The sequence below is a fragment of the Aythya fuligula genome, chromosome 21, assembly GCF_009819795.1.
Source record: "Aythya fuligula isolate bAytFul2 chromosome 21, bAytFul2.pri, whole genome shotgun sequence".
NCBI lineage: Eukaryota > Metazoa > Chordata > Aves > Anseriformes > Anatidae > Aythya > Aythya fuligula.
Window position 1 is genome coordinate 3,946,227 of NC_045579.1, and position 15,379 is coordinate 3,961,605.

The 15,379-nt window shown below is 39.0% G+C and overlaps 1 protein-coding gene across 9 annotated transcripts in view; it reads right to left on the reverse strand.

Annotated features, from left to right (window-relative positions):
- KIF1B (kinesin family member 1B) overlaps positions 1 to 15,379 on the reverse strand; it is a 94,085-nt gene that overhangs the window by 16,073 nt on the left and 62,633 nt on the right. For 6 of the 9 annotated variants that reach the window (XM_032201589.1, XM_032201594.1, XM_032201590.1 and 3 more), the window contains 12 exons: positions 14,678 to 14,856; positions 14,032 to 14,169; positions 13,031 to 13,279; positions 8,047 to 8,165; positions 6,297 to 6,382; positions 6,025 to 6,154; positions 5,547 to 5,709; positions 5,019 to 5,109; positions 4,287 to 4,405; positions 3,305 to 3,360; positions 1,028 to 1,136; positions 53 to 119 (listed from right to left, as the gene is read on the reverse strand). In XM_032201589.1, coding sequence (XP_032057480.1) covers positions 53 to 119; positions 1,028 to 1,136; positions 3,305 to 3,360; positions 4,287 to 4,405; positions 5,019 to 5,109; positions 5,547 to 5,709; positions 6,025 to 6,154; positions 6,297 to 6,382; positions 8,047 to 8,165; positions 13,031 to 13,279; positions 14,032 to 14,169; positions 14,678 to 14,856 — 1,506 coding nt within the window. The remainder of the gene's footprint in view (positions 1 to 52; positions 120 to 1,027; positions 1,137 to 3,304; positions 3,361 to 4,286; positions 4,406 to 5,018; positions 5,110 to 5,546; positions 5,710 to 6,024; positions 6,155 to 6,296; positions 6,383 to 8,046; positions 8,166 to 13,030; positions 13,280 to 14,031; positions 14,170 to 14,677; positions 14,857 to 15,379) is intronic. The other 3 variants (XM_032201597.1, XM_032201596.1, XM_032201595.1) reach the window with 1 other exon arrangement.

Consider the following 15,379-nt stretch of genomic DNA (forward strand, 5'->3'; position numbering starts at 1 on the left):
ACTCTAATCCCCACAGAGATGAAACTTGCTGTTCTACAGCCTTCATTAGTACCTGGTGAAGCAGGAACGTCCCCTGACAAGGCAGGCCTCCAGTGTGGTCCACAATAGCAGGAATATACCTGTATGAGAGACAGAAATCAGCAGGCAGGAAAGATACACTAGCAAAGCAACATTACTCTTTATTGTACTGCCGATGTTTACCTCTCCATATAATATCTGAAGAAATAGGGGTGTTTCTACCAGCTCTCAGAATGGACTCTTTATTTGACCACAGCATCAAGTTCAATAGAGAAGTCTCATGTACCAGTCACAGAATCGTCTAGGTTGGAAAAGACCTTCAAGATCATTCAAGTCCAACCATCAACTTGACCTGCAGAGTCCCATGTCCCTTAATGCCATGTCCATGTGTCTCAAATATCTCCAGGGACGAGGACTCCACCACTTCCCTGGGCAGCCCATCCCAGGGCTTAACCACCCAGCCTCTCTATACGAAGAAATTCTCCACAATGTCCAATCGAAACTTCTCTGATGAATTTGAGATTGTTTCCTTGCATCCAATCTTCTGGAAAACTCTGTGAAAACTCACTTCTCGATATAATCCCTAAAGACCTTTCAGGGGAAAGCCTTCTGCATAGCCGAGGTGAATGTAAAATAGGGTCTGCTAGAGAATTTCTGCAGTGTAGACTCTAATGACACAAAGAATTTAAACTCATGGGCTAAACATAGAATAAACATTCCCAACACCTGTTCAGCTGGTGTGCAGGGGCTTCCAAAATGGACAGATTACTTCAAGTGTTAAAAAAATGACATTCTGTCTCTTCAGTCCTTTCCAAGGGGGATGACAAATGCCAGCAGAATTCATAGCCCCTCATTACAAGCTATTAAGAGACCAGGCTGACACAAGCCAGGCTACCCTTCAGATGATTGCTGAACATCAACCTTGTCTGAATGGAACAAAGGGTAACTGATCCCATAAACCACTGTTCTTAAAACATGATCATCTTGAAAGCATGAATATTGGACTTACTCCCCTGTTGGCTCCAATTCACTGATCTCAAACCAGACAAGGAGGTCATATTTGCTCACACTCTGGCCCAAGCTGGGTTTGCTCATAGTATTTAGCTTTGTAGCTGGCACTTAAAGAAAGAAAAAAGAATAGTTTATCAAGACTGAACGAAGTAAAGATACCCTAGGGCTCACAGAAACATGTCATTTCATTGATTCCATGTATTCTATGTACATGGGCAGATCACATCTTGTCTCCTGAAAATACACAGCACTATTCCTCGAAGTATTGGCATCAAATAAGGTTATTTAAATTTAAATAAGAAAACAAACGTAGTGGAAATAAAGAATTTGCAAAAATAAGAAAAAAACATCTCTAGATCCACACAGTCTCCTCAGATGTCCACCAGCTACTTTCTGGTTTATCAGCTAGAGATTTGAATTGCTTAGATCAGTTCACCTGTAACATTTTTTCACCCAGAACATACATTTTCCCTTCCCCATATAAGAAAATAAATTAAGAACTAAAGAATTCGGTCTTCACTTTTTTGCGCTGCAAAATGCCAGTCTCCTTTATCAGTTTAGATAAGAAAATGTGCACAGAAAGAGGATGAATAAGACTTATTCCAGATCTGTAATCCCGTCAAAGTATGTTTCTGGGCTCCTTATGTTTTGGTATTAGTGATTTCTACTGACCAGATCTCCTCAAATTCCTTTCATACTAACGTAGGGATAATTCATGTAGAAAAACTACTACTAATAGGATAACTGAAATTCTAGAAATACCCTGATATTCCTTCATGCATACCTTCATCACACCTTTTACTTGCCATTACAATATTTCTCCTCTTTCTGCACTCATTTCATTTTTGTAAATGAGAATATTTTAAGAGCTTGGATAAAGCAACACTTGCAGCTGCACATGAACTCATGACAGCTGGACTGAGTATTGTTGAGAGTAGGAAAAATCAAAACACGTCACTCAAGTTAAGTTTACTGCTACACAGAGAAACTCAAAAGCACCAGAAGAGGAAAAAAAGACCAGAAAGACATTTAATTAAACTTGAAAGCTGGTTCTGGATGTTCTCATAGACTTGTTCTGGCAAAACCAGTGTGGGTTTGTTTGTTTTCCTTTTTTTCCCCTCTAAAACAGAATGTAAATGTAAACAATGAAGAGCACTGTACATGTCAAGTTAATGACAAAAAGATGAGCAAAAGGAAAGGCTATACAGAACAAAGCAGAATGTCTCCTCTACACCTAGCTATTTTTTCATATGTAGCATCTCCCAGTATCTCAGAACTATTTACAGAAGACAAGAAAACAGAGGTCCAGGAAACTTTGGGAAACAGATCCACAGCCAGAGAAAAATCTGTGATACTTATCACACCGGAGTTTATTCATTCTCTACATAGTTTTCTCTAGAATAGCCATAAACAAAAACATGGTGTCACCATTCTGTGACTGCGGCCATGGCAATTCTAGTCCCAAGACTACTACGAGATAAAAATAAGGAAAAAGGAATCTTGAAATCTTGAAGCATGTTTCAAAACTACTTCTACATCTACCATAGGTCAAATTTGGCTACTAACCATCTCGTTTAGGAGCCCGCTCACTCTGACAGTTGGGAACAGGCAGAAAGAGAAAAGGAGGCAGCTGGTCAGCCCCATCTTGGAAAGCAGCCACAGCAGAGGATGCAAGCACATTGGCATGCTCAGATAGTGTGTTCAGCACATGCACGTTTACATAGCCAGACATTAGATACCTAATCAGCTCAATTTTTCTTTCATGGTCTGCAAAGCGAACAAAACACACAAAAAAAAGGATGGTAGAGATGGCAGGTGAGGAAAAAAGAGGAGGAGGATATAAAAGGTGAAACAGGAGGAAAAAAAAAACATAGAAGTTCAACATGCATTGTTAAAATTAAGCAAAGAAAAACATAGATAATTTCAACAAGGCTGGCTCACTGAACAAGAATGTTACAGAGCAGAAAGATGGAGTGGTTAATGAATAAGCAAATTTCCAGTCAAGTGCTCAGTATGCACATGGAGAGTCATAGCCAGAACTCATGGAATATGGATAACACCTGAGGAAAAGAATTCTACCCTTTAATGAACCAAGAAGCACTTCACTGCAAGAGGTGGTTGAACACAAGGAAAGAAAGACAGCCCAAGAGGGTTCCAATGCCCTTTGCAATGTTCATCTCATTTCTCGGTGTCCTGAATGGCTTCAGAATACACTGTGACCTTTGTTTTCCATGGCAAACAAATGCGATGTACAGAATTAGAGACCTGTTCTCACCTGGCTTTGAGAGTGGCATAGGGGGAGGAAAGAATCTTCGGGAAGGTTGTGGAGGGCTACGGAGAAATAAAGAGAGTTATTTTTACAGAGGCAGCCAAGTAAAGACATATACAATCACATATATACACATATATACACACACTCCAGTACATGTCTCTTACAGTCCCATGAAGATAGGTAAATATCACCTGTCACCATAACAAGTGGACTAAGCAAACTTCTCTAATAGACTTTTTTCTATTCTAACTAAATTAATCCTAGCCGTCAGTGAAATATATTTATCTACATTTTCCAACTGGACCACCCCCCATCTTGCATTAAAAATTTCAGTGGGTAACAGGCATTTCCCAAAATATCTTCAGGAAAGAAAGCACGTCTCAGCTGACATTTCCTCTTAAAACCAAGACATACTTCCTCTTTGCAGCTGCTGCTTTCAGTAGGACGGGTAACCAGAACAAATAACCCAAACAGCCTCTTCCCTTAAGCTGTTGAAGAAGAGGACTGGGGGTCTTTTCCCCAGTTCAAAGGCTCAGCAACTTTGTCACCAGTACTTCCCAAACACGTAACACATTCAGAGCCTTTTGTTTTCCCCTTAATCTTGTCTCTCATTTGTAATCCCACCTTCATGCCACAGAACACTGCATCTAGCAGAGTGTGAGGATTTATTTATCCAGAACTCACTGGGATCACCACTAAAGACTAGTGCACAATATTCTACTGCCACTGTTTACAGGGTGGATGCAGCTGTATTGACAAAGCAGCTTTCCATGTTTGAAATGGTAAAACAATCCCATCAGTCATTAACAAAACACACTATACTGGGTAAAAATAGACCTCTGCCAGCACTCCTACACCACTCAGAAAGCCCACTCGTAAGAGTGTGACTGGATGATTTCAAGAGCATGAAAAAGAGGTGCCTGAACTGCAGAGCTAACCTGAGTGTGATCACAGACAGCCTTTATGCCAGAACAGTGTGCAATACCTATTAAGATCCTGTCCTTGAAGATGGAGAGGGTGCTGCTGATAGTGTCCAAAGACTTCAAATACGATAGGCTTCGTTTTGATGTACTCCACAAATGATTCTGTCACTTCCACAGCAATCTATTAGGCAAGTAAAAAAAAAAAAAAAAAAAAAAAAGAAATGAAACAAGCAAGAACAAAGTCTTGAAAGTGCCAATTGTAAATTTTAGGAGCCTACATTTTTCCTACTGTTTAGAGCAACTCGCAGTAAAAGCGATTGTATTCCATTTTGGTTTAAGCACTAATTCTACTCTCTATTAAAGGAAAAAAATAAATGTATTAAATCGAGTCTCTCAAGAAGCAGAAGAGGGAGCTACACATAACAAAAGGATTCCACAGTTCATAATGACAGATTTACTCAGTTTGTTTGATATCATAAGCACTGCTATTCACATATATTTTATTTCCTGAACTCTAGACTAGTTTCATTGAACACCCTACAATGGGAACAGAGAATTCAAAGGCAGGAAATAGATGTGAAACAGAAGAGTTAAATCTTCCACATAGAATCATCCTGTATTTTGTTCTCCATGGGGGATTACATCATTCATCTGATCACTCCTCCTATTGTCTATTCTTAGCAATTCCCCTTGCTCCCCTTTCCTACACATCTCTCATGTGGTTAACAGGAAGGATACACACAACTTCCCAGTGCTAAAACAATCACTTACTGTTCAGCTGAAGTTTTACTTACATTCTGAACGTGGTAAAACCCAAGGGGAGTCCCACGACCATTGTTTTTGAGAGGTTCAGTTGAGAAAGCTTCATCGTGCCGATGTAAAAAGCTTTTTAAAAGAGACAAACAATAGTTTAGCAAAGAGTGTTGTGCTGTGAACCCAATACCAAAACTAAATCTATACATTTATTTGGCCAGAGGTTTACAGGGAGTTGCATGATGGCCTAAAGCTAGGCCTTTGGAACCAAAATTCCCCTTTTGGCTTTATGACACCCAATTTTCATTCTCTTTCCTAAGAAACTAAGTCAAACAACACTTCACTTGAGAGCTACTGATACTGAACTTTATTCCTCAACACCATGCTGACACAGAGCAGGTACTGTTTGTAACAGGAGTTCTGATAACTGACAGTGTGGTACAGCAGAGAAATGCATGCTATCATTGATTTGTAAAGCTCTCAATCTGACCCTCCACTAGCCACTATTATTTGCACCCTCTATTAAACCATACAATGCCTAATGCAAACAAATAGGAGCAAATTCTTACTTGAACTGGCAGAAAATATCTGCATATTCGGGAAGGATGCCGCTGGCTTGTAGCACTGTCACACGGAAGGTAAACACGCTACCCAGTTTCAAGTGATTACCAATTTCTTCAGTGAATCCTTCCATGGTCATCTTTCCATCCAGTAAAGTTGCTGACTTCAGGTCTTAAAGAGAAATAAACCACATTAGGTCAGGTTTTTGTTTTTTAAAATATTCCTCGGGCAACCATTTAGTCCCATCACACATTCTTAGAGCTGAAATTATTTTTTGATTATAAAACAAGCTCCAAGTACTTGGAAACAATTTTTCTGCATAGATCTTCAAATACAGAATTCCAGCATTTACCATCAGCAATGAATTGATAACAACCTCTCCATATCACATTCTTGAAGGATACTCCAAACCCCTTTTTATCACAGATTGAAAGTGTCCTAGATTTCCCTTAAATTCTCCAAAATTACTACATATTGCTTGCTTACCTAGCTCATTAATTCTGTTGATCTCCTCTGGAGGAGTAATAACTTCTGAATTCTGTCCCTGCCCTTCCACAATTCTTAATTCTTCCAATGACAGTCCAGATCGAGTCATTGCAACCGAAGAAAAATCACTCTGAAAAGTGAGGTGAAGTTGCATTTAACAAACTCTTGCAGGTTCTTGCTTTCCCACGCCCTTCTTCCCCTATATTACTTACTCTTTTAGAAGCCCAACTACTGTGTTCAAATAAACCTGATGAAATTTTAAGACTTCTTACCTTATCAAAATATTCATTGTCAAATGAAATTTTAGCTGTGCCAGACTGTCGAATACCAGATCCATAATCGGGAGCTTCTTCATCAGCTAAGAAAACATTAAAAAAAAAAAAAAAAAAAAAAAAAAAAGACCAGTCAACTGATTTGACTTAGTGCTGGAAAAAATCATGGCAGAATTCCACCCAGCATGTACTCTTGGGTGTGAGAAACCAAGACAAGCCATGAAGTTTCATCATGAATATATTTAACTTTATAGAGAGTTTTGAATGCAAAACAACTTCAATACTCATTTTATTTATTTACTTCTGAATGTTACACTTGAAACAAATTAACTTAGATAATACAATGGCCCTCATGGAAATGTATGCTTACATTGATTTAAATTACCATCTAAAATTCCCTGGTCATAAAGAAAGCAGTCACACTAGCCAAGTTCCTCAGGTACATGATGCAAGTTTGAAAGGTGGTTTTGTGCATACAATCTGCCTGTTTTAACCTCTACCCCTTTGTGGAGAGTACCAGAAAGAAGGCCTAGCGAAATACCACCTATATTTTTCCAAAGTAAATGCATGCTTCTAGCATTTAGAATGCCTTTTGAAGCTTCACTTTGGTTCAAAATAAAGCTGTGGCCCTTTCTCAAGAGACGTCCCCAGTTTAATTTCTCATAACCGCAGTGTACTCCTTATTATCATCCATTTGGATGACAACACCAAGGAAACCAAACTAAACTAGAAATAAGACTGTTGTACACATTAAAATAGATTTTATTTCACTTGCTGTTTTAGTCCCTGCCAGACTGATTCTTACAGATCTCCAGAGTCTGAGATTTCATTATATGTTCCCACGGAGAGTGAAACTTCCAGGGTTACCATACTTAAATGAAGAATGTTGGCAGATTGCCATTGCTGAAAAGGACAAACTACAGGAAGTGTCTGTGGTCTCACCAGCACTGATGAAACACTGCTAACTACCAAGAGTAAGAGTCAGCTACCTGACTTCATATTGGAAAAGAAGTTAAGTTAGCAGTTGATTAGTAGACAGATTTAGGCTCTGTCATGAATACAAGGCAGTTCCAAACTGGATGAAGCAGTTACCATTCTCATACATCTACCCTGCTCTTCTGGAAGTTGATAGCTCTTGGTGATAAGATGTTAAAGCAGCTTCTAAGTCTCCATGCATTTTAGCGGGGCAATGAAATGGAAAATTGCTGATTTCTGTTTATTCTATGCCAAAAACTGGACAGTTTCTGGACTGAAAACAGGAACATCTCCACGTGCTATTCAGTCAGAGTATGACAGAGCACCCTTGTGCTCATCACTTCAATGAGTGGTTTGAGAAGAACAAGCAGCTGGTACATTTTCCATTCTGCAAGTCACCACAGCTATCAGGCTTGCATATACCCTTGTGCACTGTTCATACTGTGCACCAGAAAGAGAACCTCTGCTTTATTTTTTGCTGATTTAAAAAGCAGCACTGCATTAGTCACCAGGTATAAGTTAAGTGGTTCCCACCGTCATTCAAAGGTTCTGGTCAGCATCATTATTTCAATATTTATCCACACTCAGTCCACATGATCACACCAATGAAAAATTTCAAGAACAACTTAATAATAAAGAACAAGTGTTCATTGAAACACTGAAACTGTTGAGGTTTGAGTATAACATAATAGTTTCTGTTTGTTTGTATGTTTTTTTAAAGCTGCAGCTATACAAAGCATACTGAGGAGTTGCAATGCAAAGCTGAGCACCTCACCTGCTATAGCTTGCACTGCTACTCGCAGAAATCCTCGCACTTCTCCCTTCTCGCTAACAACAGCTACTCGGTGAATAAGAGGCACTGGGTACAGCAGATTGCTCAGGTATACAAATGCTCTGGTAATAGGAAGGAAAGAAAACACGAACAGCATTAGGCTATCATCTGCAGAACCAGACTGCAGCATTTGGCTGGCTAATGGGACATTCAAATCTTCAGACAGTCTACTTCACTCCATCTGCTAGACCTGCACTGTGGTCTTGTATTCACATTGCCCATGTGGGGCTCTTCACCAGTGCCAAAGCTAAGTGAAGCCACGAAATGCTCTAAATCATGGTAAATTGGAGACACAGGGCTTGTATTAGTGAGTTATAAAACAGATGAAGGAGACAATTTAAGGTGATGGCTTTATAAAAGGTAATTTTAGATCTACTACAGTTGTAAACAGAGCTGTTAACAAGATGGTAATCTATTAAGGAACTACTGAATATAAAGAATTATTTCATAAAGAATTATTTCAGTTTTCTACCCTGTAAGCACGGTTTAAAATGATAAAAGGGAATTGATATACTGTGTTTGCACAGCCTCAAGTATTTTATCAAACATATAAAAACACTCTACAAAACAGCTATTCGACTGTTCTCTCTTCCACATTTGATAACTCTGCACACAGAGGAATCAGAAATCCCCAATGAATCACAGATCATCTAGGTTTCTTGGAAGATTCACTGAGTGTACAGATAGTGGAAGTCAGTCCCCACAAATAAATACCTTTAGTATTACATTTATTTCTCTAAAAAAGAAACAAAAAAAGACCACAAAAGTACTCTTGAACAGCCATTTAGAAATTACAGTTTACAATAATGAAAAACAGCATTTAGGGCCAGCACTGGATGATCCTGCTGAACGTTAATTTTTAAAATTATGTATAATTACAAGCAGGGTCTATTTTGGAACAGTTAACAAGCTTTATTGCATATATTTTAATTATAAGCTAGACTAACAGTGTTAAATTATTTTAGGTTTCTGCAATGAATTGCAGTTTTTAAAATGCTACACTTCAGTATGATTATAGCTTCAGGAAAACCTGAAATGTTGAGAAGTCTAATGAGTCTGGTAAAAGATGGTTCTTAACAAGGGGAAGAAAGGAAGCCTTCATTTACGGGAGCTGTTTCAGAGTCCAGAAGAACGCTGAGATGGACAGAAGTTTAACCAATAGCTTTACCAGTCATTAAAGTAAAACTAATTATATAGGAAATTATTAGGAATGTATGCATATTAAATTACACTGAAACATTGGTAATTTATTTAACTGGATTTGCTTCTTGCAGTCCTTTTTATTATTAAGTGTAATTAATTCCTCAGATTTATAAGTTTTCTTGTTTAATATTCACAAGGAAAGTCCTGCCTGACAAAACAGGACTGAGAGTTCCAAATGCTCACTGCCTGTCTGGTGCCATCAGCTGCAGAATTTGTTCCACAAACACAATTCTCCAAACTCAATTCCTTGTGACATATAGCTAAGAAGCAAAGTTATAAAAGATTAAGTGTTCCTCCATGAGTTCACATGCCCATTCCCAGGATGAATTGTTTTGAACTGATAAAGAAGTCAAACAGGTGTCAATTGTGAACCAAAGAGACAAAAATAATGCTACTAAAAAACAAAGTGGTGACAAAATGCAATAGAAAAGAGAACGATTAATGAAGCTATAAAAGTAACAGGGGAAAAAAAAAGCATACAATGACAAAAAAACAACTGCAACTTAACATTTGACTAAGATTAGGATCTAATTCCTTTTCAGTCTGCTCCAAAGTGGGGTAAACACTGACAAAGCAGGGGAAGGCAGAAGGTAAATTTAAAGTAACAACATAGGAAGTTTGGTGGTGCTTTTTTTTCTCCTCTAAGGAAATATTTTCAGCTTTGAAATTTCAGGCAGTGCTCATTTTGGGAAAGAATTGTCCCACCATGCAAAATAAAACAGCCTCCCACAGTACCAGCCTGGAATTGTTCACTTGGACTATGCTCATTAGGAAAAACACATGGACTTTGGAAATCACATTGCAAGCTAGGGAAAAATGTTCATTGTCCCTACAGAAAGCCTTTTGTATAATATGTATACAAGTAAGAGACAGTTTAACTAATTAATAGAAGAAGTTGGTACAGCCTTCCTACTCCAAAGCCAAATGGCTAGAAAGTAAAAATATTAACTGCATGCAAATGTATTTTATATGTATGGCTAAAGTTCTGAAGCTGCTGTCCAACACATGACAGCCAAAGCATTCAGCTTTATTAGCCACTGCAATTTTGTTGCTTCAACAAAAATCACAATCCCAAAGAAAAAACTATTTCTTAACGTCTTTCCATCCAGTCACCCAGCTCACTGCAATTATTTTGACTTGGAGAAAGAAAAGCACATAATGCAAAAAGTGTTACATTTCCCATTTGGCAAAAATAAAGTTGAATATCTTGTGTGGAATCATGAGCCATAGCACATTTGCTGTACAGAGGTAAAGAGCTGTTTTACGGTGTAATACTGCCTTCCTCTGCCATTCCATCTGCTTCATTACAAGACAGTGTTAAATTAGGAGGGGATGAAGTATTAAGCTTCTCCTTCTCCTCTTCCCCACATCTGGGAGGACTCCTTCTCCCCGAACACACGCTATGCAAGTGTCCCCCTGCACCTTAGCCCAGCAGACTGAAAAGGGGGGAGCTGTATTAGCAGAAAGATTGGTGAGGTAAAATGGCATACTGACAACAAAAACTAGAAATGAAATTTAACAAACACAAATACTTGGAAAAAATCAAAAGAAAACCAACAGAAGTCACTCAAAATGACAACACGTTTTTAAATGAACACAACAATAAAATGTCCCATAATCCTCTCCCACCTCCCTTAAAAACATCACTGTTTGATAAGTCACGCTGTTAAAAAGAATCAGCTTTAAAAGACATCCCAGCATGCCAGAAGAGATGGCTAAAGGGACCAGCTCTTTTTTTCCCTTTCTTCTTTCTTTATTAACTATAGCACAAATAAAAGGCCAGCACAGCACAGGAAAAAAAAAAAAAAAAAAAAAAAAAAAAAAAAAAAAACAATACTGTGATGCCCAAGGAATTGGGTAACTGCATGATCAGTCTCTTATCCTCATTCTCTCCTGCATGACCTGGGCTCACTATTGCTGATAAAAAGAAAATAAAAACGATCTCCTTTTTTTCCACACATTCCATAACATGTAAAACAGTGCACAGTTAGTTAAAAGCACACAATGTTGATTTTGTTAAGGACTGAACACTATCTTCTGCTCAAGATACTATGTAGATTGACATGTCCTCTGATACTCTAAGATGCGTTGTTCAAAAGTAGAATTCTCATCCTGTAGGACCCTGAAGAATCAAAATAGTTTCTGCTAAGTGGTGTTAAACAGCTTTCTGCTGACAGAAGCAGCGTGCTAGGAAAACATGTGGAATTCAACCAACAAATGGGGAAAAAGTCACTCAGCTCTCTTCAGAAATATGAACTAAGTTTCACTCCTCAAGACAGCTTACAACCCAAGCAGAGCTCTTTAATACGTGCAGCTCACACGGGTCAGGACAGTTTCCTGAGCTGCTGCAGCTTCACACGTCTGCCTAAAGAGACAGCTCAAAATTCTCTTTAATACATGGAAAGGGGAAGCAGGCTGTGTAATTGCCAGGAAGCACAATGGTTCTTACTGGACACTGCATTTGCTCAGCTTGCGTTGTGCTTCCTGAAGTCTATGAAATGAAGATGAATAGTTCAACTTTCTCCCAAGCACTGAGTGCCCTGCTCTGAAGGAACGTGCACAACAGGCAAATGCCCAGGGTGCCAGCACTGTCACAAGAAAGCAGCCTGGTCTTTGCCATTTTCACTAGCTCACAACCATTACCAAGCCAGATAAATGGCTTCCCCAAAATAACTCTTGGCCTGAAAGAATTAAATTTTGTTAAAAACATTATCAGACACTGCACATAAAGGCATAAAGTCGCAGAGATAAAAGAGGACTATTGTAGTTTCTTACATTTTTAGTAACTGCAGTTTGTTTTGAAAACAAGGTAAAGGAAGTTCCCAGCTTAAATCACAAATGGTACCACTGAACTCATCTAAAAGCTTTTTTTGTTGATGTTCCTTTCAGAAGAACAAACTCAGGCCCCCATTTTTACCAATAGCAGTTAGGGGATCCTGTTGTTTCTCCTTCATAATGCAAGTGAGTTTCCAGCACTTGAGGAAACCGCACTTTCCTGACTAGGATGTCCTCCCTGCTTACAGTCATGGAAAAGGATAAAGTTAAGCTCTGGTTAACTTGGTCCAGAAATTCAAGCAGTGCACGGGGAACACACTAACAAACATAAACGGCCAATGATTTTTAATGATGACAACCTTTCGCTACACAATACAATGCTACTCAGAGTCATACATAATCTGAGAATCAAATAATCAAGGAATACTCTTCCTCATCCAGAAAGGGCCATTCTCCTTTCCCCACGCCATCTTTTCTCTTCCCACACAGCAGACATTAGTGGAGGTTTCCAAAAACGGATTTATTGGAATGGATTTAAAGACCTTCCACCATATCCTGAGATTCTCTTCTACAGAAGAAAGTTAGATACTACAATACTATCTTTGTGAGCTTGCAATGGCTAAGTTGAGCATTGCTATAAAGCTTAAATACTGCACACAAGCAAAATCAAATACATTCTATATTGTGACTTCTATATAACTAGAAGTGGATTTAATCACACTGTCACATCTAAGATTATTTCCTCAATTATTACTTAGGCCTTCCTGGCCTCTGGTAATGGGATTTTAAACCTTAGTGTTAAACTATATTCATTCTCTTGTAATGCCAATTTACGTATATGGCTATTTTGGCTGGCTTAATAGACATTCAGTGCAACACAAAGCTAAGACACTGCGGCCTACAGCAAGAGCTGGTCCCTTTTGGCCATTCTCACAGTAACCTCACCAACCTTCCCACTAAAATGAACCAAGGGGATCGGTCGTAAAACGGGTCGTGCCCATCATTGAAGAGGTCTGATCCCTCCTCAGTTCCAGCGTCGGAGCCGGTATCATCCACAAAGGCCTCATCATCAAAGTCCTCCATCTCATCCTGCTGTTCATCAGCCAGTTCGGTGATGTCAGAGTCAGCCGTGGAGAAAGTGGGGGAGGGCGTGCGATCAGCAAGACGCTCATTCACGCAGCCATGGAAAATGGGGGAGCTAGATATCAGTTAACGGAACACCAATTAACACAGGGAGGGGAAAGAAAAATGCTTCATTTAACAGCCCTCTGTTGCCATCAGCACAGAGCCAACCTGAACAACAAGCAAAGCCTTCAAACCGTCTCAACTGGAATGAAACATAAGGAAAGGGATCACTAACAGTCAGGAAAAAGGGCATCGTCGAACTGAGTGAAAGCAACAAAAAATGAATACAAACATGGGTGAACATACATTGACAGCACATCCATTTAACAGAGCTACAATTCTTATTTCCAACATGTAGCATTTCTGTAATTAAAAATACCATAAAGATGCAGCCAACATTAGGAAACATTAAAGAACCCCATTAGATATTCTGTATTTCTGAAGAAAATAACCAAATCATTTGAACAACAGATGTAAATAAGGTGCTGGACTGCTTTTCCCATCAGTTTCCAGTGTCCTTCATATTCTCTGTGCTCTCCTCCAATGGCGTGAGATAGAACTTTAGCTAGACACCCTCTTTAAAGGATTTACTTAGAATGTGTATGGTCAAATCTGATTCTACAAAGTTACACCACGACAGGCAACGTTATAACAAACAGTTTCTGCTCTTCACTATACTTTAAGTCTATCAGAAAACCCTGCAAGACAACACACACAACCGACACTAAGTGGCTACACAGTTTATAACCACATTCCAAGACAAAACCCATCCAGAAACTGATGAGAGCTCTCAGCATACCAGGAGCTGAGGTTATCGCCACATACCTTCCAACCAGCTTGAACCAATGAAAGCGATCATAAAAGGGGTCACTGCCTGTCATTGTGCTTTCACTTTCATCCTGCGTACTAGATGCCATTTCCCCAGCTCTGTCATACATCTCCCGCATCAGGTCCAACCTCTGCCTGCACAAAAGAAAGCAGGATTCAAAAATTAAAACAGAGTAAGGAAGAAAAAACAGACAAAAAAGCAGACACCACAAAGTTGGGTGAACTAAACTCACCTATACCAAATTACACATAGAATAGGGAGAATAAAGAACAAAGTGAGTACCCCTTTTCTGCAGTACAAATCCCCTGCATGGAAGGGATTGGGAGAAAATATCTGTAGGCTAAGCCCACAAATCACAAGGCAAAATCACTTCAGAAAACTACATATATCTTGGATTTCATTTAAACTTCTAATTATGCTCTTTTGACATCTAATTTCGGTATCTTTTTATGTAAAACATTGCAGAGTAATTTAAGGCAGTGCTTGCAGAAAGCTGGTATTTATAACACTGTACTATCTAGAAAGGTGGCGTTCAGGAGGACACATAAAACCAAATATAACAGAGTGAGCAGCAAGGGATGAAATTTTTCAGTGAAACTCCTTGGATATAAGGAACTCTGTTCTCCAGTAATGTTTCCATACTTGAGTTTTTCTAAGGACCAATAATGTGTTGCTCCATTCTTTAGATCCTGGACTTCCACAGCTACCACTGTGCGGGGAAAAGGCCTGTTGTCCCGGTTCTTCTCCACCTCTGTGGGCAAAAGCTCTGGTGGCAGTGGTGAGTAAAGGGTGTCTGTCAGCAGGACAAACTGAAATTGCACCTGAATCAAAAAGAAAACAAAGTTCAGAGCAATCAGATAACAGTATTACATGGGGGATAGAGATATAACCTAAGGCAGATATGAAGAAAGTTTGACTTTCACCTCTGTGAATAGGCTTTTGCTAAGTCACATGATTTTGTTTGTCTAAAGTGGCACAAAACATTTTTCAGCTGAATACACATAATTTGCTCTTATCACAACTAGCAGAGGTCCAGAAAACTATAGACTTAGCACACCCTGCAGCACCCACTTGTCTTAGAGAGACATGTGACCAAATGAAGTTAAAAGCAACAAGGAAAAGAGAGGCCCCAGGGGGAAATGGGCACGCACATGTGTTTATAATATGGACAGGAACAGCATAAGGAAAATGAAGAGGAGAATATATCAAACAGATTTGAATGGAATATTCATTCAACCAGAAGACTGAATCACAGAGATCCATGATTTTCTGAACCCTTTAAAACCCAAACTAATAACCAAAATACATTTAGCTTTAAGGATAAGTGACTCTGAGCATTTAAAG